Source organism: Cucumis sativus, chromosome 5, assembly GCF_000004075.3.
Source record: "Cucumis sativus cultivar 9930 chromosome 5, Cucumber_9930_V3, whole genome shotgun sequence".
NCBI classification, from domain to species: domain Eukaryota; kingdom Viridiplantae; phylum Streptophyta; class Magnoliopsida; order Cucurbitales; family Cucurbitaceae; genus Cucumis; species Cucumis sativus.
Window position 1 is genome coordinate 6,231,022 of NC_026659.2, and position 25,721 is coordinate 6,256,742.

Consider the following 25,721-nt stretch of genomic DNA (forward strand, 5'->3'; position numbering starts at 1 on the left):
TTGTGATTTCATTATATTCATTTCTTTTTCTCACAAATACTCATTCATATCCCACATAATATTTGCCATCTTCCGATAAGGGTGAGCATGGTAGATCGAAAAATTGAGCCGACCGATCAAATCAAAGTCGGCCAGTTGAAAAACGAGGAGTCGATCGAGGTCGGTTTTAGAATGTTTCAAATAAAAAATTTCCAAAAAATAATTGTAAGTGTTAAACTAAATCGACCCTCACTCATCGATGTCAAAGTCGGTTTGAACATTTACTAAATCGACTATGGTCGTTCGGTGGCGGTTTTGTAAAAAAAAAGACTCCAACCAATCGATGATCACCCCTACCTTTTGATGTTTGAACTACTGGTCTATAAACTTGACGTTTTGGAAGTGAGTTTAATTCTACCTCAATTGCTTCTTTCCACAAAAACTAATATTCTATCTGTCTACATTCTTCAACAAATTTTGGTTCAAGATCATCATTTTCATATATTGTATCAAGAGCACCAAAATTATATGCAAAAGTGTTGTCAAACAACTATCTTAGTTCGATTTCATCTTTTTTTCAACTATATTTTTTTCTTGTTATATTTTATAAATACTTTTATTTCTTTGTGCTACCCGTAACAATTTCTCATTTATAAAGCTTAAACTGAGCAGTTGAAACAAAAATTGAGTCCCCCATTCGACAAGAATTTGAATTTTAGTTTGCTTTTAGTCTTATGTATTGAAGAGGAAAAGCATGCGCTAGAGTACAAGACTCGTTGTTCTAAAAAATTCCACATGAACGATAAGCACAAAGACAACCTAAAATGGATTCCTTCACTCTCATTACTTTTTATAAAAGGTAAAGAAAAATATATGAAAAACCTGTGAACCAACCTCATATAAATACATTGTTATGACTAAATTTGAAGAGAGTTCATCCTCACTTAAACAAACATCACACTGAATATACACTTTTTAAATTATTTTGATAGGTCATTGTCTTCTATAATTGCATCTGTCAAGAACACGTGAACGTGAAGTCTATTATATATCCAAAATTTGCAACCAATAGGACCGGAAAAGAAGAAGACTCCATTAATTAAAGGGTGGGTGATGGTAGGCGAGGCGTTGTGCTTTTCGAAAACAAAAATCTACACACATTCTTTTAATCCCTATCGTTGAAATCCCTCCAAGTGGAAAAGAAAAGTAATTCATAACACAAAACACACCATTTTTAATTTAGTGGAAAACACGAAATATGTTAGGTCACATTTATTCGTTCTTACCTTACCAAATTTTAGATTTTATTAATAATGATGGTAACAAAACCAACAAACATAAGATTTGGAGATAAATAGTGTGGTAATTAATTAAATATGATTTAGGTAAAGTATATTGATATAGTTATGAATGATTAAAAATTTGGTTGAAATGGAGAGGTTGAGGCATCATTTTCAAAATTGATTGATATAATAATAAACCTCTTCTAATGTCAAAGACAGAAAATGACCCTTCTATTTACTAGTTCAGCTTGTGAAACCAATGAGATGTATATACATATATATTTTGTAATTTTGTTGACAAAAGAGAACAAAAAATGTTATTCTAATTTAATCTAATTGATGAGTTTGGGAAAACATATAAATATTAGATTTAAAGTGATAGTTACTAGTTAGTGTTAGTGTATTATTATATATACTAAGATGGATGGTTTGGTTCTAAGTCTTATTTTTAATTATCTTAATTATCATATTTAAAAAAATTAACTAGAGAATTATTTTTTGATTTAATTTATGTAAACCCTAAGTATAAACACACTTAATTTTTCTATCCTTCATTAAATAAAATAATAATACTCTAACTTCCCATCTACCTAAATTATTTAAAGTTTTAGTTTTCATAACTTCTCTTTCTCCCTTTCTCCCTCACCAAATTTCTCTCACTCATTAACTTCGTCTCTCTCCTTCTACCTATATATCTAAACTCATCATCTCTCAAACTCTTCATTTTTTTTTTCTTCACTCGAAGTAAACTATTTTATAATTTTCTTTTTTAATATCATAATATAGAAAATGAATGGTTGAACCTTTCATTTACACAAAAGTATTATTTATAAAAGGAAAAATACTTTCATGTTTTTCGAGTGCACTTATTTTTTTAAAAAATATTTTAATTCATTTTTTGTGTGTATATAAAAATAGAAAGCATGGGATTAGGTACACTCCTCATCATCATTATTAAAATAAAAGGGGAAAGAAACACTAAGGATTTATATAACATTTTTTTAGTTTACTTTTTGATATGTTCCATTCATCATTTTGCACTTCATTATTATATAACAGTTGATTGAATATTTGATATATTTTATTTTATGTTAGGCTGATCCTTTCAATTATTTATTTCAAGGCTTGATCAAAAAGTTTAAAATAATTTAACAAGCTCAAAAATAAATACTAATATTTGAAACTACACCTTGTATCTCAAATCTTTAACTTGTAACTAAACTTATAAGCTATTGTATGTGTTAGTAATCAAAAGTACGTTGTAGGTGGTTTAAATTTTGGAATAGTTGCAAATTTAACAATTAAGTTCAAAATAAGTTTCTCAATGGACTTAAGAAAAACACTTACGGAAGAATTATAAGTTAAAAGAAGTATGTAGTTTGAACCAAAAGAAATCAAACTCCAAGATAGCCTAACTTGTATTTTACAATTGAAGAGGATTAAGGAATGGATATAATTTTTTGAATCTTATGAAAAGAGTTAATGTAGCAATCAATAGCTTTGAGATAGTTCTTCCCAAGTCCTTGGGCTCAAAGTATTGAGTGAAGCCCAAAATGTATAATGGGTTGAAAAGCCCAATTTTACTAATGTAGCTCTTTAGGAATCGTTTGGTGCTCTCACCGATACTCTTTCCAATACCTTTATCTTAAGAATATCAATTATTCTAATTTTATTGTTTTTTTTTCATTACTATATTGAAAAATGTCAATTAGTAATAAGAAAAATTAAGATGGAAATGTTGACTTATTTATGAAAAAAAAAATTTTAATGTCGTAAAATTTACTAAAATATTTACAAAATATTTTGATTGGATGTGTTGTGTTTTGATTGGATGCACGTGGGTATTTAATAAGAAGATAAGCAAGTATAAATAAAAATAAAAATAATTTAAGTTTGTTTGTCAAAAATAAAAAGTAATGTATAATGAAGTATCAAAATCTAATCATTCTCTATAAGACTAATCAATAATATCTGTCCAATCTTGTAAATTAATCAATAAATTCTAAATAATAGATCACCATCTTCCATTACCAAAATATAAGAATGATTTTATATTAGCCTGATTAGTATTCGGTCTTCTTTTGTTGTGTCGATGAAAAATATACGTGTTTGATAATTATTATTTTTAAAAAAAATTTAAGAAACGATTCTACAAATTGATCAAAAATAGAAAAATAATGTTAATGGTTTCTCTCTTATAGTTTACCACTTAGTTTTTTTAAAAAAAAATTATTTGATTCTTCTTAAAAATTTTAATTCGCTCGTTTGAGAGATACCTATATTTATTCTTGACCTAAAAGTGTTGGACTCAATTCCTAATTTTGATGATTTTTTTTTAAAATTTTATTTTAATACATATTTCTTAACTTGTTTTGTTTTTTCTTCATTTCTTAATATTTTAAAATATTTTTAATTAATTTTTCATTTCTATAAGTTTAATATTGAATTTATTACAGTGTAATAGTAATTAGCAGTGATTTAAGTTTGATTTGAAAAGAAAATACAGATTTGTTTATGTATAGTTTGATAAAAAAAGGTTTAATCAGTTATTAGTCAAACATGCTCCCTTATATTTTCCTTTTCTAATTGCCTCAAAATAAATCCTCATTAATGTAATGTAATTGAAACCTTTTATTTATCTATTCATTTATTTATTAACAATTTTTAATCATCTTTGCTTGCCTCCCCAAATCCCACACACTTTAACGTTGAGATCATCTTACATAGTCCATTGGGTTCAAAGTTTATAACCATCAATTAATTGGACGATAAATCCATATTCTTTCTATGATCATCACAATCATTTAGTTTTCAACTCCGTTTTCAGAATTATTCTACAGGATTATTTTTTTTCTTTTGAAAAAAAACCCTTACATTAATGGTATTTAATTGAGTGAAAGCCATAGTTTTAGAGGCTGAATTGATTAAAATTTGATATACACAGATTGTAGTTGCTATCTAGGTTTTAGCAATCCAAAATTTGACCAACTAAACAAATACTTTTACTTTCTTTTCTGCTTTTGGGAATTTGTGCAAATGAGAAAAATAGGGCTTAAAAAAGAAGAAGAAAAAAATTATACAAGAATACTGTAGGATTATACACAATATTTACTTTAGGCTTCCATCATAATGAAAAGAAAATTTTGGTATTGAGTAGAAAATAGAGAACATTTTGGACTACTATTTAATATTTGTTGTACCCTAAACTAAACTAAATTATTATAGTATTTGAAATATTTTAAAAGTTAAAGTTTGGGAATCTATATTTGTTTTGAACTCATTTAGGAAAATATAAAAACACAACAAACTGATATAACATTTAGTATTATAAAGTTTAATTTCGGTATTAATTCTTAAAACCTTTTTATAGGATGGGAAGATTTTATGGAATCAAATTTATAATTTAATTTATTTTCCTTCCCTTTTGAAGTGAACTGAAAAGAAAAATAAAGCATATTATCCAGATTCAGAGAGGATGATTCAACCAAATAAACAAAAGAAGAAAACCCTAAGATTTTGATTCCAAATTCTACAATTTTACAATTACATTCAAAATCTAATCTAAAAACTAAACTGTGTTACAAACAATTTGAATGCAAATGGTTAATCTCATAGTTTTATTTATATAACCCATTCAGTTAATAAGGATTAAGAACCTGCAATTCGTAGCTTCATTGGTGAACACGAAGGACATCGAATCAATCCATTGATGTTGCAAGAGTTACAGCTTCTGAATCCTATTTTCTCAATGTAGATCTTATGGCTTCCATCGCATTCTTCACAAACCACGAATCTGATTCCACCGCATACCTCGCAGCACCACGCCGCCGCAGGTCCCGTCGCTACATCCGGTAGCCTTTCGATTAGTCTCTTCAACTCACCATTTTCGTTCATTAATTTTATTTCCTCTACTCCGCCTATGTATCGACCGCCAATGAACACTCTAGGTAAACTCAGACTCTTCCGTCCGATCGCATCGTGTAGCTCGTCTACGAATCTGGAGTCCATTGAGAGATCGCGTTCGTCGATTGGAACGCGGAGGGTTCTGAGGATGGATCGGACGACTCGACAGTCCTCGAAGGTGCGACGGACGACGCGGAGAGAGGTGTGGTAGAGGATGATACGGTGATCGGAGTCGCGGCGTGAGGAAGAGGTGGAAGAGACGGCGAGGCGGTGAGACCAAGAGCGGAGGACGGAGGTGGAGAGACGGACGCGGTGGAAAATGGAAGGTTTCTTGGGAGTGTTGGGAGGGGAATCGGATCCGGAATCGGAAGAGGAGTCTTCACGGCAGAGGTCTTGAATGTCTTTGAAGGAGGAACAAGAGAAGTGACGATGACGAGGTTGGGAGGGAGATTGGACTCTGGCCGGAGATCTCAGCCATTGAGACAACATGAGAGAGAAATGGAGAGAAGAAGAAGCAGAAGAAAGGCAGAGAGAGTGTTGAGAGTAAAGGCGTTTTCCAAGGAAGACAGAGTTTTAATATTTAAAGAAACAATTATTATTAAAATCACAATGCCCTAAAACATAAATATATAATGTAATAAAATTATTTTCAATAAACAAAACTTTCTAAAATAGTCTCAAAGTTAGCCAAATTAATAAACCTCCTAAATAGTAGTTTATATAATTTGATATTTTTGTTATATTTGGGTTCTTTCGAAAAATGAAAATAATTGACAATCCATAAACAAAAATACAAAATTTTAAATTACTAAAATACAAAATTTGACAAAATCTTCTATTTTTGATAATTTTTCATGATTATATTTTAAAATAATCGCAATATATATTAAAGATAATAACAAAAAAACCCTAATTTGGGAATTTTATGTGTAGGACACTTCCACATTTGGCATTTTTTTCCTTCTTCAACAACACTAATTTTCCTTTCCAAAATTATCCATTTATATCACAAACTCTTCCTATCAAAATTAATAATGAGATAATCAATTTCATTTCAATATTTCTCTTTCTTTTTAAACATAATGGGTATCGATTTGATATGATATAGAGATGTGTAGTAAAACTTCAATATGTTTCATGGTACAATGGAAAGTAAAGTGGATTTATTTAAATTCAAAAGTAAAGTGATTTTGTTTGTTTGTTTGTTTATTTAATTAAGGGAAGGATTTAGTAGTTACAGAAAATGAAAGAAGTGAAAGCAGAACAACACCCTGTTTTACTCTTTTAGTATTTTTTAAAATGATATCACATATGGTTATGATTTTTCATATCATAATTCCAAAACTAAATTTAATATTTTACTTTATATCCTTCTATATTTATAATATATAAAATTTTCAATTACAAATGTACTAATTGTGGCAGGTGGGAGATATGGGGAGGAGGCCCATATGTACTAATAGTAATTTGGAGATGATGTGTGTGTGATCCATTGGGTGATAATAGGAACGGGGATGTTGAGATAGTTTCAAATTTGTTTCTATCGTGCGACATCGAGTCTATTCTTTATATCCCTCGTAAGGGTTCTGGGGGCTTGGTGAGATCGTGTGGGGAATCGAGTCCAAAGGTTGTTTCTCGATCTAAGAGTGCTTATATTCTTGCTACCAATTATGCTTCTTCTTTTAGAGCTTTCAGTTTGAACTTGATGAAAGATAAGCTTTTTCATCCAGTCACGTTTTTTGGGGTGTAAGTTTACTAAACATGTTTGGTTCTTTTTTTTTTTTTTTGCCTTATGTAGTCTTTTTAATGGTTCAAAGATTGTTGGAACCTAATAGATTGCTGGAATATTGGGGTCTTGGAGCTAATTGAGAGTTCGGTGCAGAACGCCTTGATCATCCTGATGTGGGATGTGTGAGAGTGGAACTACAGGAATTTGATTAATTCTAACGGTTAGTCGTTGAACAAAATGGCACTATTGGATATGATTTCCTTGCACATTAAGGAGTTTTTCTAGGCTTGATAGGTCCAAGCCTTTCCCTCTTAGGAGAGAGATTCAACTAAGTCATGTGTCTTGGTCCTCTCCCGTCGATATGTTTGTGGATATTTTGAGTTGTCGAACTTTGTTGAGGATATTGTAACACATTAGCTTTTGATTGTCTATGTTCAAAGGTTTGTATGATACCCTTATTTTTCGAATGTGTTGGCTCACCAATTGGCTAGGGCTTCCGAGGGTTACTTTGTCTCCATTCCCTCTCTTATTTATGATGTTGGGGTGCAATTCAAGTTTCAGTTTCAAATTGAATCTCTCCTGATGTTGTTGAGGGTTTGTACGTTGTTTTTTAGCAATGAATTTATTCTTCTTCCTAAAAAGAAATAATAGTAAACTCTGATTCAAACACACTTTGTAATTAAACTGCCAATTAAAAAAAACCTTACTTCAGAATTGTATTTTTTTAATTAAAAAAATAAATTTCAGGAGCAATTAAATTAGCATGTTTTTTCCACACAAAATTTAAAAAATAAAAGAAAAAAAAAACCATTTTGGTGAGAGCATTACCTTTCTGAAATTAGGCTGACAGAAATGGTAAATTTGACCTTTTTTTTTATCTATTACATATTTTGTATTAATTCAATTAAATTACGTATCCTTATATTATTTCCCAAAAATAAATAAAATATCTTCCCAATTCATACTTTTATAATATACACTTTGATTTATTCTAAGAAAAATAAACTATATATATATATATATATATATATATATACTTTTTATAATACGATGCATTATTTATGAATGCAATCCTATGTCTAAAAAAACAATTTTCTTTTCAAAAAAAAAAAAAAAAAACTACCCAAATTATTTAGCACGAACAAAACTAATTTAAAAAAACTGTAAATATTTATTTTTCATAATAGACACACCAAAAAACTTAGCATAGATCAGGGAGTCGGGTTTGAACCCATCTCAATTTTATGATTTTTATATTGTATATACACATATATATGAAATTAAAATAATATCAATTAAAGTTAGTGATCTAGTGATAAAAGGTCTCTCAACTCCCTCTAGACCTCAATTTATAATTTTAAAAACCGGATACTAATTGATATTTGTTTATATATATATATATGTATGATTATTGAATTGAAAAATAAATTAAACATATTAATTCCTTTTTATTTAGGGCAGAGTGAGTTTAAAGGTAGGGAAGGGAACATAAAAATTTACATTAAAATTTGAATGGTTATTTAAATGTTATATTTGGATGGATATTACATTTCTATAAAAGATAGAAATTAATAATATGCACATGAATCCACGACCATTTTGATACTTATTTATGATTTTAAGTTTGGATAATGAATTGGTTGTTGCTTTCAATTGATTACCAAAATTGTGAATATTTATAGGTATAGTTTAAAACAGTCAAGATAGATAGAAAAAAAAATAAAAAGTATACTGACTTTTTTAGACATACATATATATATATATATATATATGTATGTAATCTTGTTTTCACATGATTGTAATTCCAGTAGTAAAATAAATTAGGAGAAGGAAAGAAATAAAAAATTACAACTTCAATATATTTGACTTTATAAGTTTTTTCCATAGGTCTATCAAGTTGTCAAAAATCTAAACTAGTTATTGAGGGTCTTGATAATTTCATTTTTCTTGATATTTCTTATATTTCTATTGTCATCTAAGCATATTTATGATGTAAATTTTGCATCATTAAAACTCAAAGTTCGAGTAGTGGTGATGTTAAGGGAAGATAAACAGGATAAACAACTAGTTGTTAATTAACTTTAGTATAAAGTGAAAAACTAACTTGATAAGATAGGTATATGCTTCTCATTTTATTTTTGTGATAGGAATCAAGCTATCTATATCGTAGTTCGTTATGATGTCTAAAATTTTTAGTTCTTTTTCTTTTCATTCGAAATATTTTAGAAAAATCGAACTTGTTAACTTTTCGAGCCGGACATACAATGCTATTGTTTAGGGGTTTTATGAAGTGAGTTTCTTTAATACATATATACATACACATACTCGAGAGTTAAACTAAAAAAGTTACCAATATAGCGAAGTGATCCAAGTAGATAATCAATAATTATTTAATATACAAACATCAATATCTCAATGAAATAATGTTTGTTATGACTGATAAATTTTTTAATTATAAAGGCTATATTTGTATTTTTTTCTCCCTAGTTCAAAATAATTGTATGGTATGGGAGTTTCGAGATTGTAATTACTATATTTGTTAGCACTAAACTATATATATTTGTTGCATTCATATTTATTTGATCTTGAAATGTATTTTTTAGAAGAAGAAAACAAAGCCACTAATTAATTTCCTTAATTGAACATTTTCTTAAATATAATCTCAAGATTCATATTGATGTTGATAGGAATTGAAGAAAATGAAAAAAAAAAAAAAAGGTAAAAGAGGAAAGTAAATTTCCCTTTTGTGTAAGTTGAGATTGAAATGCAATGAGAGATTAAAGTGTTGAAATTGAAGAAAGTTAGCATTTATGGTGAAGTATATGCATGCACATGCACCTCATATAATTTGTCACTATTATAAAAAAATTATTAAATTATGTATTTTGGAGAATAAAATGAGTTGTAAATGAGTAGTTAACAAGCCACCTCTACCAAAATTTAAATTTAATGCTTAATCATGTACAACTAAGTTAGATCAATAATTTTTATCAAACTTATAAAACTCTATTATCTTAAATAATATATGTTAAAAACCAAATTATATTTGCAAGAAACAGATAAATCCATTATCACTTGTGGTTTTTTCTTCTGTAAGAATATACATTTCCATGACTAAGTACAAAGTCGTCGAAATCTAATTAAGGAAAATTTATATTTAACGTATTTAATTATTTATACAATATCAATTCTCTATCTCTAAAGGCACCATAGTTCTGTACTATGCAACATTTTCTTTAATAAAATTGACTTTAAGTTTTTCTTTTGGTTTAATAAAATGTGAACTGTGGAGTGAAGATTCCAACGTCTTAAAGGAACAGAAACATTATATGACAAACTAAAATTTATTTGGTAAGTATATAACTTTACATAATAGTAGACTGCATTTTCAAAGTTGTAATCAATTTGTAAATGACAAATAGTGGTTCCCAAAGTCTTATTTTTAGTCTTTCAATGTTAACTAAATTTTCTGATTAGTTTCTGGAAAGTATAAAGCATATCAAGTTAGTTCATAATTAACAATCTGGAGTTTTAAAACAAAAAAATCTAGAGAAACTAATATTTTACCAAATGCATACATACCTTTTTATTATTTTTAACAGGATAAGGTGAAAAAGTTAGGTTAATATTATATTTTCAACTTTTAATTGTAAAAATTTTACCTTCAAACTTTGACACTAGTTAAAATTGGACACTTAAAGTTAAAATGATAGTAGAAATTAGACTCTCAAGGCCTTGGTTTTAACATTTACAAGTTTGAGAGCTTAATTTTAACTATTGAAATTTGTTATTATACTTCTAGGTAGTATTAATCTAAGTATATCTAATTTGGTATGAAATTAACTAAATCTAATGAGAAGCAATAACCCTGGAAAGCATATAGTAGATTATATAATAAATTTCATTCCACAAGCTAGGGAAGGAGAATGGATATTATATAATTACATTTGGTACTGTTTCTGGCTTTTTCTTAATCTACTTTTGCAATTCTCAAATTTAAGGCTATATAAACCCTATAATTCTTTTGGTCTATATATAAATGACAAACAAGATGCTATTTTAGTAAAAAATGTATTGGTAGAATATATATGTGTGTAAGTGTGTGATGGTGGCTTTAGTAAGTTTAAGATGCTGACCTCACTCCTTCACATTTTTGTACCTTTAGAGATGAAAATATCTCCAAATGGAACTTGTTGGTTAACCTTTAAGTAATCACTTGAAGCTAGAACTGTGTAAAGAAAGAATAAAGTCATTTTAAGATTGATTTCTTATGGGTAATAACATCATATGAGCATAGTATCAAACTATTATGGTAGTCTTCTGCTATTTAAATTTTAAAATTTTCATTTTTCTATTTATGATTTTCGGATTACATCTTCTTCTAAAATGTCTTCTAATCATGTATTGATATTTTTTTCTACCTGAGATGATTTTGTTTAGCATGATAAACAAATGTTAAAGTGTTGGTATAATTAAATTTACCATAACCCATCAACTTAAACTTTTAGATCATAATTTAACATGATGCGAGAAGAAGATGATATGTGTTCGAACCCTCGTAATGTTTTGCTTTCAGCTTAAGTTAGAGTTAAAAAAGATACTTCTATCCCTTAGAAAATCTATTAAAAGATTTAACCAACAACCAAAAAGACTTGGGACTTTCTAAAGATAAACGAGAAGAGCCAAGAAAAAGCACAAAGGAAGAAAATATACCGCAAGTTTGATAGAAGAGCATAGCAGCTGCTTTGCGGTTCATTCCAGCGGCCAAATTGTTTAGAGATTCTGTTGATGCGGCTCCTGGCGTATCGAAATGTGCCTTCATTTGCCTTCATCATTACAATGGTCCAGAGGGAGACAAACTTTTTTTTAGGAATCTATGATGAAACAACTAAAATACACACTTCATACCAAAACAAAAAGAGAATTTACATTCGAATGGAATCAGTTATCTTGTCAGCAGGAGGATACTTGATAGCAGCTTGAGTAAGTTGAGTTTGGGTCAGTGCAGTTTCTTCCAATAAATCTGTGAAAGCAAATTATCAATTATAGCAAGTAGTGAGTAGAGTTCAACTAGATAGAGAAACGATCCCAAATAGGTAACTGTTTTTTACTTACCTGGATCATTTTCAGACAACCTCGCTAACTTGAAATTTGGATCAGAGTGATGAGACCATGGATTCTCCTCAGCTACAGGTTCGAGGCCTCCGCTACTTCGTTTCGATGAAGAATAAGATCTTTTCTTGTTGAACCTATTGATCGTTAACACATCAATCATAGTGTTATTGAGTTTTTCCTAAATAAAAAATAATTTGTGTTTTGGGTTCAAAAGGGAATGTCTTGAAGCTTTCGTACTACTAACCGTAAAGAATCAGTCCCTGAATTTTTTGATAGCACATCATGTTCAGATGCTGAGCTTGAAACTGACCTCACTCCAAATCCTGTTTATATAGAGAGACCATATGTTTCTAAAACAAGTCATGACAATCTCAAAAGTTCTTACCATGGAGGCGGAAGTGAATGTTATCTGTTTTAGCTGAGATGAAGAAAACATACCGGAATTTCCAGGTGTACCCATTTGATTTCTTTCAGCCATCTCCATAACATTATCCATGATGTTGGGTCCAAGTTCTTCCAGAGGGATCTCGGCACCACCATTGACTTGTCCGGTCATTAGCTTCTCCATGGAACTTCCAAACGACTGAGAACCAACTCCACTGTAATGATCTTCAAAAGGCTTCATAGTTTGCATTTAAATAATTCGTAAGGAATAAGATTATATTCTTCCAACATTCAAAATAAATCTGTAGAAGTTGGTTAAACGGCTTACAAAATTCATATGTTCTGAAAAGTTTACTCTCTCTGGCGGTGAGAACACAGATGGCTCGGGAGGTAATGGTGTAGAACTCCTCTCTGCAGAAATAAATGGTCAAATTCCTTTTTCCCGCAATATAAATTTTCAATGGAAATGTCTAGTTACGAGTAATAATAATACTAACCAGAAGGTGAGTCAGGGGGTTGGCGGATACTTCTCATCCATAACTCTAGGAGAGGAGCTGGATAGTAGGCTTCCCTACTTCCCTCTGTGAATAAGCGTTCACTTAACACCACAGGAGGAAGGTCCATGAGAGTGGCTATCTTCTTAGTGAACATTGGACCTGTCCGTTGCTACAAAAGAACATGAAACTTCTTTATTTTATTAACTTAATGGTAGTTTTTGTTATCTTGTGTAATATCAATCTTATCACAGACATCACTCTGTCCGTTCAAAATAAGTATCTAAGATACATTGTGGCAGTCAATCTTCAAGAACACTCTTATTCGAGTAAAATTTTCAAGATAATAGTTAAAAAGTGTGCTCATTATCTAAATCTACAGATTGAAGACTAAGAACCTTTCTCTTTCTTCTTCTTCTAGAGATCAGATCCGAGACATCTTTTAGCCAAGATTGGTATATGTGTCCAGGAATGATGGTCTGTTCATAGTCCATCAAAGAGGCTGCTGTTCTTTTTGCTTTCCTTTTTCTTGCCACCTGCTCCACCTAATGTCGAATGGATATACTCCATTGACCGATTAAGCCTACAATGTATAATTAATTACTCTTTATCAAGCAAACTAGTAGAATACCTGTCTAAGTTCCTTGGATTCCTCGGCCGGCTGATCAACAATGTGTTCAAGATGTTGGTCCTGGACTTCAGCATCAGGAGGGCCTAAACGTAAGAGAATTCATAACGTGAAATATCTTCTAAAATTGGCATTTGATGATGAAAGTTCGTTTGGAGTGTAGTAGCAAGTTAAATCGAGTTTTGGAGTGTGGTAGGATGAATCATAGCAATTTTCTTTTCTGAAAAGATTAATAGAGTAGTCTGTTTTAGCAAGAGGCTACTTAGTACTAAGTTTCCATCGACCAGTCTGATCTATTTTTTCATCAAGTGTAAATATAGTAGAATCTGATCTGGAAAAGATACTAAAAATAAGAAGAAAAAGAAGATACCGAGAGATAAGAAAAGAAGGAGAGTGGAGGCTATTTATAAGTTCTCATCCCTGAAGTATGAGTTTGTAGATATTCACATTTCTAGGATGTTGTGATGAAAAAACAAATGCATGAAACGTTAATATCATCACATTTATTTCATTTCTCCCGAAGTAAAAATTCATAGTTTGACATTAACATTTAGAAGATTTAACTTAAAAATGAATGTTCATATAGTTATGAATGTGGAATACATACATGGTGCAGTTGAGAGCCTTTTAAATGCCAAATCATGATAATGTATATTACCTTCTGGATACTTGTCTGGAGGAGGAGGGGGAGGTCTAACAGTAGCTGGAATTTGTGTTTGATCTACAGATGCAAAATCTGGTTGTGTATCCCCGTCCTCTTCAATATCAAATCTATAAATCCAGCACAAGAAGTTGACGTTGTTGGTTCTTTGCTTACCATTTCACCTCACAAGCATTTCAAATAACGAGTTGAATTATCACTATAGAGCAAGAGAGAGCTTCATGAATTTGGAATGGTGTATGTTACGAGCTCCAATTAACACATAAGTTTTATGGCTCAAGTTTTTGAGCAAGAGGAAGGTAGTACAGAAATTATATCGATAACTGCAAAGTTCTGTCCATACAAGTAAAGAATTCACCTTTCAAACCGATCAAATGTACTTGTCTTTGATTGATACATATCAAAACGCTCAATTAAGGTTATATTTTCAGCATCAGCTGGCCAAAGAACAACCGAGATCATTAGTAGGTAGAAGTAGAACGCATCATGAATTTAATAGTTATGCAGAAAATGAGTTCAAGGGGACGGAATAAAACTTTGATGGAAGTTTTGTGATGGGTCATCTTCCACTGTTTTATCGTTGATATAGGGTTCATCCACACTGTCAAGCCGCTACAAACGCAGAAAAATCTATCAATGAACAATTGGTAATTGAAAAACTAAAAACTAGCCAGAAATAAATTGCCAAACTCCTATAGTTTGTTTCAAAGAACATGCAAAATAGTGTGACGATAATTGCCAAAATAAATCAGTTGCCTTCAAAGCCAATATCCAACAAGTTTATTCTATGCTTGTCTTTCTCGTAAATCAATCTTAACGCAACTTATTAGGCTTAAAATCTCCCAATTCCACATTAAAGTGCTCTGGACACTTGAAATTTATATCTTTCTGTAAATTGATGAAACCAAAGTAACCCCTTCTCTTCTACAACTTACCATACTAAAAAATGCGGTTTGTTGAAACTTCATTGGAGAAGTGTTGTAGGAAATGTCGTTCGGATCCTTCTCAGGCCTAGTAATAGCCTCCTTCCTGAATACATGTGGAAAGATATAAATTGTAACAAAATAAATTCAGAATCAAGATAACCTTCTTAACCGACCGTATACTCATCTTATATTGAGCTGTGAGCATTTGTTAACATACAATTGAGCCGAAATCACACTCTCAACCTTTCTCAATCTCAAATTACATTTTGGACAGTGAACATATGAAGAACATATTGAAAGGAAAAAAAAAATAATAAAGACAAGTTATCTTAATTATTTTGGAATGTGGACAAATGAAAGTCATAATGAGAAATATTCAGATCCAAAACCATATTCTTAATACCCCAAGCTCATCTTACTTTAGACTATGGAAATACTAAAATCCTAACTAAATAAACTCCAATCCAAAATAACTCTCTTAATCCGCAAGGACCCATCTTATTTTTTGACCGGGAAGCAACCCGGACCATTGTTCAAACTATTCATATTCTCAAATGCAGACGCATTCATTTTCTAAGTAAATCAATAATTAAATGATCATGCATTACTGTTAAGAGAAGGTAGGTAGAGACGGACTTGGCCAGAGATTTTCCTTTGGGAAGGGCGGTGGGCTCTGGAGCTGCTTTCACTTTCCATGCTTCGTTTATCTCAATCTGAGAAAATCAATTCCAGAAAACAAAGCGAGTCAACTTATTCAATAGAAATAAGAAGACACAAAACCAAACGGTACTCTATCGATAGAACTCAGAATTGAGTAATTACCAGAAGGCGAGTTACATCCTCTGTGATAAAAGAGCAAGAAGAAAAAACAAATGCGCAATCCTTCAGAGACAGCGTTCAAACATTAAATCAATACATTCCTTCATAAAAAGAGTAACCAGAAGATTACCGTAAAGAATTTTAACTTTCCGTTCATAAACAATGACAACGCCACCTGAGAATAACGAAGCAGACAAACACAAATCCGTCACTGAAATGAAAAACAGAGCATTAAAAATCTGGAAAAATAAGAAAGAACTGGAAGAACGATTACCCATAAGAATCCCCGAGAGTCTTAGAGCCATCGGAACCGAAGGATTCAAAATCTCCTCACTACAAAAGCCAGCAGAAAAGTCAAAACTAAAGAAACACTCGAAAATAAAAACAAACTTAACTCCATCATCTTCTGTTTTCTCCATTACCAAATTTTGATTATGTTCAAGTTATCGAGCTTCCTCCGATTAATCTTGGCGTGCATTGTCGCAGCCATCCTTCGAAAAATATAGAAACACAAAATAGCAGATAACATAAAGAAACAAACAAAAATGTATGGATGCATAAAAAACATCCACAACTACTCTGAAGTAACTTAAACAAGAAACTAGAAGAAGCAGAGAAATGGCATTTGGATTGATTCGTAGTTATGATTCAGATTGAAAAAGGAATAATTACCAGATTTGGCCAAGAGGAGCTTTGCGAGCTAGAAGGTGATGGGAGTAAAACATTGTGGATGAAACTGTGGGTTTAGGTGTTGTTGGAGCTTGAAACTCCTGAAAGAGAAGGTGGAAGAAGAAGAAGAGGAAGAGGAAGAAGAAGAAGAAGAAGAAGAAGAAGAAGAAGAAGAAATGAAGTGGAGTTTGGTTTGGTTGGGGAAAGGGTAATAAGTAACGAATTGTGCGCGCCATAGGTAGTGAGAGCTATAACTATATGCATGGACGATGCTGAGGGGGATAAACTTACTTGGGAGGCATAACAATTTGTGTGCTACCCATAATTAAGACAACCATAGCTTCAAATTTTGAAAGGAAACATGAAGTTTTATGTGAATCTATATGTGAGATTATCATTGCTAGATGCTTCCGTTGCTTTTTTTCTTTTTTCTTTTTGAATACTAATATATATATATATATATATTTTTGTCATTAGGCGGATAAAAACTTTGGAAAATTATTTGAGGCAAAATATTTAAAATATTACATTCACGGGCTATAAAAATTTTAAATAAATAACTAATTTCAATTTAATATAAAAAATTAAATAATTCAATCATTATAGTTAAAGCCATTATTAACTACTTTTTCATGTTAAAGCTCAAATTTACCCAAACAATCATTTATTTCATATAATAGTCCATCTTTGGTTAGTGTTACCACAGTCTCAAATATAATCTGGTTTATTATTAAATTATAAAAAAATTAAGAGTTTAAATTGTTATAAATTAAAGTTTAGAGACTGTTGCTTTTACGAAAGGTCAGAGACTAAAAGTGATTTTAAATTTATTCTAAAACAAATTATTATTTAAATTGATTTGTATTAAGATCTTGACCGTTGATGATGGCGAATTTGGCTACTAAGGATATTGAACTATAGCCAGGTGGAAATGACAACACATTTGTTTTAAAAATGTTGAGTGGCTAAGGCCATTTGACACAGCTTTTTTCCTACACTAATATTGTTTATTTGATGTGTTGTAAGAATGGTTGGATGCCTTTAGATCACTTCAACTAGGTGCAAGACCATGATGAGCAAGCTATGATGGAAAGATTCAAAGTGGTGTTGTTGTGCTAAGGTTCGTAATTGAGTGGTCTTCAATACGGGTGATGGCTCGATAAAACTCTAGATCAATTCAATTTAGAGGTTCCTCTTAGAGTACTTACGGAGGGATGGGGTGGTCTGCACCATTCTCAATGAGTGGTAGGGTGCAAGGTGAAAACGTAAGGGCTATGTGGACATGCCTTTTTTTATTTTTTTTTGTGCGTGTGTGAAAAGATATTGTAATAAATGCATGGGTGGAGATTTGAACTCGGAACCTCTTGTCCACAAGTACATACATGTGTCGGTTGAACTAAGCTTATGTTGGCTATGTGAGCATGTTCACTTGTTCATTGGTTAACATTGTAATAAAATGATGCTTGGGATGCAGTGACATGTAGAGATAGCATAAGTTAAGGGGTAACTTTTAAGTTTAAGGAAAATTATGAAACTTTTCAATAGTTTAGGAGTATTTCTTATATAGAACTTTAACGATTTCCATCCAAAATTAATGGTAGTGGTATTTCTTTAATCATTTTTTAAAGTTTAAGGGCATTTTTTAAACTTTTAAAAGTTTAGGCGTATTACAAACTATAAATTTCAGGGACATTTTTTGTAATGTAGCCTATAATTTAATTAATAAGAAAATATGTGTGTTGAATGAGAAATTTTGGACCAATCACAAATTGTAATGTCATTTACTAAATTAATAACGAAATCATAAATAATTGAATTTAGGACTAATTGAAAGTTTGTCATGTATCTCAAAAATAAAATTGAAGACATAAATTTGACAATTGATAAAGCCATGTGTTTTTATCATGACGGTTGGATCAAGTTATTTAATTTGGTTAAATTAAATATTATTTATTTGAACTAAAGTCTAATTGAAAAAAAAAAAAAAAAAAACTTAGTTTAGCCTAAATGCTAAATAAAGCCCAAGTGCATATGGTTAGGCCGCTTGAAGGTCAGATCCATAGGCCAACTGAGCTCTAGCAACAAACCCATCTGAGAACTCTCTAAATAGAGAAGTTGAGTCTAGAGGTAAATTCTCCCAGACAACTTAAAGGTTGAATCACTTCTTAAAGCTCAAGTTCTTTGGAGATACAAATATTCTTCCAAGACTCCAACTTCAAGAACAATAAGCGCTTTACTTCCATATATCAAGTATATGCATTCAACCAAGAGATTGTCAAAGCATCAAGTATTAAAAATTGAACCACATCACATGAAATAAACACAAACACAACATAAACATAAGTTAAACTCCACACGACACATTTTTTCCGAAACCTTGTACGAAAAAATTGACACGTCTAGTGGGACATCTCTAACTCTAATCTCTCTTTTGTCATCTAAATCAACAAGTTAACAAAGGACACCCAAGAAAGTCACATCTAAAGTTACTGTCGCAAGCGATGTTTACATTAGACCAATCATCCAAAGTCACTCAAAGAATATCATCAAAATCAAGGACAAGGTTCTATCCTCACTAAGAAAAGCTGACAACTTATGAAATCTCTTGAAGGCAGGATCTTCAGTAGAGAGAATCCTTTGTTAAAAAACTTTGCTCCTACTTTTGATCTATCAGAGAAAAAATCACACATTGAAGTAGTGTTTATCATGATGCAGATATAATAGTTTAGACAACCACGACAGAGATGGAGAGGAAATAGATTTCGTAATGAAAGTTGTCAAGGAGTGAGATCATTAAATCGCTGCCTTGAGAGATCAAATGAAGGCTCGTGAAACTATTGAATCGAGCTATAAACTGTAGGATATGATCACAAGCTCTATAAGGGCTTAGTATGAAGGTCGTCACAAACTTTTTTGATGTACTCAAAGCTATAAACCAAAGGAATCAATGACCTGAGAATGTTTATTGGGTATACCAACCTCCAAAGTTACAACAGTTCGATAGAATGAGTAATCCCTAACAAGACATTGCTCATTTTGTCAAGCCATACACAAATGAAGGAAGTGGTGAAGACCAACTAGTCAGGCAGTTTGTTTGAAGCTTGTAAGGAAATGTTTTTAAGTGGTATATCGATATGGAGCCGTAAGCGATTGATAGCTAGAAACAGCCGAAAAGAGAGTTCTTTAACTCCTTTTATAACACTAAGTGCATCATCAACATGATGGAGCTGACAAATACCAAACAACCGAAGGGAGAGCCACTCATTGACTACATAACCCGATTGAGAGCTCTGGATTTAGATTGTAAAATAAACTCATTGAATTGTCTGTAGTTGAGATCATGTGCACCCAAGGCGTGCACAAGAAGCTTCTTTACATCTTGCAGGGAATAAAACCCTGCATGTTTAAAGAGTTGACAACTCGAGTCCATAATATGAAGCTGAGCATTGCCAACAGTGGAGCAAAAGTTTTCTTGGTTCCAAAAAATGAAGAATGACAAAAATGAAGCCAATGACACTGAAAAGATCGTGAAAAGTGTCACAAAAGAATTTGTGGTTGTTTATGCGACTCCATTGAAATCTTTCTCTAAAGAAAAAGAAACAAAAGTTGAAAGAAAGCATAACAGTGGTGAGAAGCAACATCCAGCTTTTAAAGAAAGACAAGAAAAAATTTGTCCATTTCCTGACTCACATGTTGTATACATGTTAAAGCCGCTGCTAAAAAAACAACTTATTCCACTGTGGAAGAGCAAACAACTGGAACAAACAGAAAAAATAGATTATCCTAACTACTGCAAGTATCATTTGTTCGTTTATTAGCCATTCAATTGGGAATTCTTTGTGTTAAAAGAGGTAATTCTAAAGTTAGCTCGTGAAAAGAAGATTGAGTTGGATATTGATGGAGTAGCTTAGACAAATCATGTTACGGTGGTGATAAATTTGTTCCACCACCAATACCGTTTTATGATAAAAGGGAAAACTTAATCAAGTTTGGGACCTTTGAGCTTATAGTTGTTCGATTCCAACAAGAGATCGTGACGAAAAACTCTAAAAAAAATATGAACTTGACGAAGAGGATCACGAAGGATGGATAGTAGTGACTCTTCGAAGAGGAAGACAATCAAATTTCATTCAAAAAAATTTGCACTTCTATCAAAAGCATGGAAAAAGAAACAACACTCATAAAAAAAAGGAAAAAAGAAACCATAAGAAATGGAAGCCTAAGTGCATGCACGAGGAAGACGATGGCTTCTCTCAACCTCGAGGTTTAGTAATTTTAAACAAAAAACTATGAGTTTTAGAACATAAATTTCGACATAATCATTTTATTGAAACAAGTACTAAATTGCTTCTCTGTGTGGCCTATTTGAATCCGAGTAATTCATTAGCTGCATTTGATAGACAAAAACTTAGCCAACTTGCTTAGTTATCCAAGAGACTTTTTAGCTATTGAACTCTCTATGCTTGACACTACTAGAAAAATGGGATACTATTACACTATTGATATGCATTCAGAGTTTTTGAACTAAAAACCATAATTAATCTTGTAGTGAAAATGGTCATTACGAAAAGATATAAGGTTTGCCCATTAATTTATTGGTTGCTCACATTTGCATTGATTTTACTAGTTGCTACAACTACCGTAAAAGAAAACATTTTCTACTATGAATATTGTGAAACTCGGTTGCGTGTGAATGAAAGATCAATGGATGAACGAATGTCTTATAGCTTATATTGAGAAAGATTTATTGAATATGTTAGATAATAAACTTATGAGGGATCAAATTCAAAACATGAAAAGTCGCACAGAACAATTGTAAAACGTATTAAATGAATTAATCTATGAAGCTATTAATATTTTCTAAACATTTTTTTAGTGTTTTTATTATATAGCGTTCCTATATAAAATTTCTGATCTAGCATTGGATGCATTTATTTTTGTATTTATCGATATGATGCATCAATTACACTATAGTTTCCATTTGGAACTAGATTCTAATTTTCTTTGAACCATACAGAATAAAGTCCAATTTAATAATATAGACATTTTTCTTTTTCCTAGGTTCTCGTCAAATTTCGATGAAACTTTCAACTCAAACAATCAAACAATATGACTTAAAAGAAAACTTTAATAATCACACAACATGAACACAACTCAATTAGTTAAAAAATATGAAATTCTAACATGAATGATGAAGAAATGCCCAAATTACTACTATATTTTATAACCCATCATACATAAACAGGAACAAGAATCACATCAGAAAGAATTTTCTAAAATTATTCAGCATCTATTCAAAGAAACTATAGAAATAATATTAATGCATCATTACAAACTCCAAGATACTAACCTCCAATGCAATCACTGCAGGCTCTGCAATATCTCTCATGCTTATACGTATTTTCTTTTACAATTGAAATGGAGAAGTTTAAAAGAAAACTGAGGAAAGAAATAAAATTTATCAAACTATCTGTTCTTCAGATCGTAGGAGGAAGCCTATGGCCGCCAGAATCCCTTTTTTCCAACAAGAAGCTGATCTTGATAAACAGAAACTGACCACTGAAGTGAGTGAAAGATAGAACCAAGCACCTTTATTGCCTCCATGTTGTCCCGAATCAAAACATATCCGCCTGGCCTCAATATTCTATCCATCTCCACAACCGTAGCTACAACGTCGCATCTGGAAAGATAATCAAAGTCGTGGATGCTTAGAAATGAAAAGGTATAATAACTAGAACAGTGTTCATGTTCATATTTATGTATTACAGGGTGTCAAGAATATGTGTAAAAGATTGTATGTACCCTAACAGCTTAACTCTATTGGTTTAAACTTGTGATTTGTGAATGTGCAGTGTAATTTAACTGGATACCCAAACAAGCAAATCTAAGTTTGAACCTCTACAACTTCCTCGTTGATTCCAAATCCATAATGGAGAGTATTCAGAATATCAAATTTCATTTAACTTCACCGTTTCAGCCTATCGATCTAGAAATTTTCTGTAGAGATGTGCTAGGATGAGTGTACTGGCACTATATATATGATATCTTACCTTTTCTTTAGAGATGTGAAGAGAAAACTGGAATGTAGCAGATCATAGGTTCGAGGGTAGGTGTTGAAGGATTCGCACCAATCGTGGTAGAGCCCGATCAATCCTCGATCAAAAATGATGGACAAGGTGTCTGGTTCATCTATGGGGACGACATTCATAACCCATAGTGGTAGATCAATCAATGCAGCTGCAAACCTGAAAATTAGGGAGATTATAAAAGTTGTTTAATTTTACTTATTAAATAGAATAAAAGAACACTGGCTGATAAGATTTGGACTGATTTGAACAGTCTGGTCCTTTTCCACAGTAGAATAATTAAAAAAAAAGAAGCTAAGGGGTGTGTGAATTGACTGAGCGCTTATATAAGCGCAAAAAAAGTGTATACAATCCAAACGGTCCTATATCGGGATCATACTAGATTATCTAGACAAGGGCTTCTTCCTGTCTGCCATAGAATAAAGAAGACTCGACACAGCAAGTTCACCAAACTACAGATCAGAAAGGAACTCAATGCTTATATTCATTATTTTTATATGCTTTACCCTCCATAGCCAGCATTCATATCCAGCACGTTTCGGACGGTTGACCAGTTTACTCCAATCTTATCTAGATATACATCTGACACAACAGTAGACCATTGTTTGGTATCCTCCAAGAATTTCTCCTCGGCACTTGGTTCAACTGACAATCTAGGAGGTTTGCTAGTTAGTCTCTGTGGCCATGGCGAAGGCCAATTAAAATATTGGCCTTTGTTATCAACTGGAAGCTGGGAAATACATCTAGTCAGGGGTGCATACCTGTCAGAACAAAAAAAAAAAAAACAAAATAAACATAAATTCAGCAACTTCATCCTGTTGCTGCCAAAATAGAAGAGTAGAGACACGTAAGAAGAATTTCCAGAAAATACCAAGAGTTATTTCTCTTGTTCTTTTCATCACATATAGGAGGGTCATTTTCGCTACGTTCTTCATAGCAGGATGTTGAGGTGGGCTTTTGATATATAACAAGACCAACCCCAGATGAATCAGAGGTCTTTTTCACAACCTTCCAGCACATGGACTTCGTTAGCAACACCATTGCTGTAAGTTATCAATTGAAACAATCTTGAAAAGGTCGTTTACAAGTTATGTGAAACTAAAATACAGATATCGTAACAAAAACACAAACCATTCCAAACATTCTTGTCTCTTTCGTCGTCACGATAAACTGGTGTAGCAGACCATATGAAATATCCTCCAGGCCTGAGAATCCTGTTTAGCTCCAATAATGGTTTTCCACCTACAATTTTTACCAAAATTTCCATAAGAAGGTCAAGATATCCAAAAGAAATCAGTTGATTTCTAATGACAAAAAAAAAAAAAAACTCAATTTATCAAATACTACCATCTGCATCCCAGTGCACCCTGCAACGTGCACAATGTATCAAATCATATGCATTGTCTGGAAACGTCAACCTCTGAGTTCCAATGACTGAGAGAGTAGCAGGAATTCCCCGTTCTAAAGCAAATTGTATCTGTGCTTCATGTTCATCCTTAGGGGCAAATGACATAGCAAGAACATTCTTCTGCAGTAAATAGCCACCAAAGCTAGCAACACCACAACCAACATCTAGAATAACTCTAATGTTTTCCCCCCATTTGATATCCGATAAGGTCTGTTCCAAATTCAATTGCGTGATATAAATCAAACCGAGATCCATGCAAAATTGTACTGGCACAACAAGATGTACAGACTAGATAAATTACTAAACTGGAATATCCTAAACCACCATATAAATATTATCTTACGATCACCTAGTCAATGTATAACACAATACATCAATAGATGAACTCAATGAAGAAATAAGAGAAAAAAGCACCTCCTGAATGAAGTTAATGTAACGATCAACTCCATCCTTGAATTGTGTACCACCTCCAGGAAAGTTAAGATACTCCCCCACCTTAACAACCCAATGCTGATCTTTCTTATATTCCACAAGCTTGGGATGAGGAACATTATCATACCAAATCTACAACAGAAGAGTTTTCAAAAAAATCAAAAATCATCACATTAACAATTTCCCAACAACACAATCACAAAAGTCGCCCAATTTGAAGAGAACAAAAAAAAAAAAAAAAAATCCCCTAACAAAATACAAGATCATCAACAAACCTTGTGCAAAGAATGAAGCTGCTCACCATGTCCCTACTCTTGGGCCAGGGAACCGGGACCTTATAAGCAAGAGGAAGAGGGATCAAACAGCGTGGACTGGGACGGGGGCAATGACGTTCACGATGCTCCATGTGTTTCCTGGACTGCAAAGCCTTGATCGCCTTGGAATTATCCAAACAGGGAATGAAATCGACGGCGACAGAGCCATCACAGAGCTTCCAAGTGAGAGTGTGGGCGAAAGAAGAAGAGAAATCCGATGAAGATGGGTTGAGATGAACCGCATGTGTTGTAGGAGAAGAAGAAGACGAAGGGGATCGAAGAGAGGAATAAGTACGAACGAGAGGGTTGAGAGTAAGAGAATCGGTGAAGAAGAGGAAGAGGAAGCAAACGAGGAGGAGAGAGAGAGTGAAGAGAAATGGGAATTTTCGTTCTTGGAAGAAGGTTGGGAGAGAAATGGCCATTGATGAAAAGAAGGTTTGAGAAATTTGGATCAGAGAGAAAGGAAAGTGGGATATAGAGAGAAGGACGCGGCAATCATTTTACGGATTCGAAATGTCGTTATAAATTTTTTTATAATTTTGGGAACGAGAAATTAATATCCTACACTGCTCCCTACTCATCTTTTCTATTGCTGTGGAGCCCTCCACCCCTTTACACTTACTACCCACTCCAAAAATTATCTATTTCTACCTTATATAATCTATTTATTTCTTATAAACTAAATACATTTTTATCAAAATTTAAAGTACAATAACAAATAGTTACAAGTCGTCAAATGATTTTAATATTAAATTTGCATATTTGTTTCTAATAATTTAGTTTTTAAATTAATGTCACCATTACAAAGAAATTTATTGGTCAAATTTAATGAAATTTCTTTATATATATATATATATATATATATATATATATATAAATTTGGCACCGACA

General features: G+C 32.0%; 3 protein-coding genes across 3 annotated transcripts; all 3 read right to left on the minus strand.

The window, feature by feature from the left end:
* Positions 1 to 4,910: 4,910 nt before the first annotated feature.
* LOC101221950 (uncharacterized protein At5g39865) lies at positions 4,911 to 5,654 on the minus strand. Its single transcript, XM_004148129.3, has one exon. The coding sequence runs from the start codon at positions 5,652 to 5,654 to the stop codon at positions 4,911 to 4,913; it is 744 nt and encodes a 247-aa protein (XP_004148177.1).
* A 5,114-nt stretch (positions 5,655 to 10,768) lies between these two features.
* LOC101206467 (sister chromatid cohesion 1 protein 1) lies at positions 10,769 to 16,787 on the minus strand. Its single transcript, XM_031886222.1, has 20 exons — positions 16,594 to 16,787; positions 16,344 to 16,412; positions 16,196 to 16,254; positions 16,052 to 16,096; positions 15,925 to 15,944; positions 15,739 to 15,815; positions 15,112 to 15,205; positions 14,713 to 14,788; positions 14,535 to 14,613; positions 14,174 to 14,286; positions 13,519 to 13,601; positions 13,286 to 13,432; positions 12,891 to 13,059; positions 12,722 to 12,804; positions 12,448 to 12,628; positions 12,254 to 12,332; positions 12,010 to 12,143; positions 11,824 to 11,917; positions 11,608 to 11,720; positions 10,769 to 11,122 (listed from the first exon to the last, which is right to left on the minus strand). The coding sequence occupies exons 1-20, from the start codon at positions 16,644 to 16,646 to the stop codon at positions 11,040 to 11,042; spliced, it is 1,851 nt and encodes a 616-aa protein (XP_031742082.1). The 5' UTR covers positions 16,647 to 16,787; the 3' UTR covers positions 10,769 to 11,039.
* A 5,003-nt stretch (positions 16,788 to 21,790) lies between these two features.
* On the minus strand, positions 21,791 to 25,330 carry LOC101221718 (probable methyltransferase PMT23). Its single transcript, XM_004148128.3, has 8 exons — positions 24,818 to 25,330; positions 24,499 to 24,648; positions 24,024 to 24,294; positions 23,808 to 23,918; positions 23,548 to 23,719; positions 23,183 to 23,437; positions 22,641 to 22,835; positions 21,791 to 22,270 (listed from the first exon to the last, which is right to left on the minus strand). The coding sequence occupies exons 1-8, from the start codon at positions 25,250 to 25,252 to the stop codon at positions 22,087 to 22,089; spliced, it is 1,773 nt and encodes a 590-aa protein (XP_004148176.1). The 5' UTR covers positions 25,253 to 25,330; the 3' UTR covers positions 21,791 to 22,086.
* Positions 25,331 to 25,721: the final 391 nt, after the last annotated feature.

Coding starts and splice junctions, on each gene's coding strand:
- LOC101221950 (XM_004148129.3), bottom strand. CDS start 5,654: ATGTTGTCTCAATGGCTGAGATCTCCGGCCAGAGTCCAATCTCCCTCC.
- LOC101206467 (XM_031886222.1), bottom strand. CDS start 16,646: ATGTTTTACTCCCATCACCTTCTAGCTCGCAAAGCTCCTCTTGGCCAA. Junction 12,805..12,890: donor ACCCCCTGACTCACCTTCTG/GTTAGTATTATT, acceptor TTATTTCTGCAG/AGAGGAGTTCTACACCATTA. Junction 11,918..12,009: donor GTTGTCTGAAAATGATCCAG/GTAAGTAAAAAA, acceptor TTGCTTTCACAG/ATTTATTGGAAGAAACTGCA.
- LOC101221718 (XM_004148128.3), bottom strand. CDS start 25,252: ATGGCCATTTCTCTCCCAACCTTCTTCCAAGAACGAAAATTCCCATTT. Junction 24,649..24,817: donor GGCCCAAGAGTAGGGACATG/GTGAGCAGCTTC, acceptor CTTCTGTTGTAG/ATTTGGTATGATAATGTTCC. Junction 23,438..23,547: donor AACAAGAGAAATAACTCTTG/GTATTTTCTGGA, acceptor TTGTTCTGACAG/GTATGCACCCCTGACTAGAT.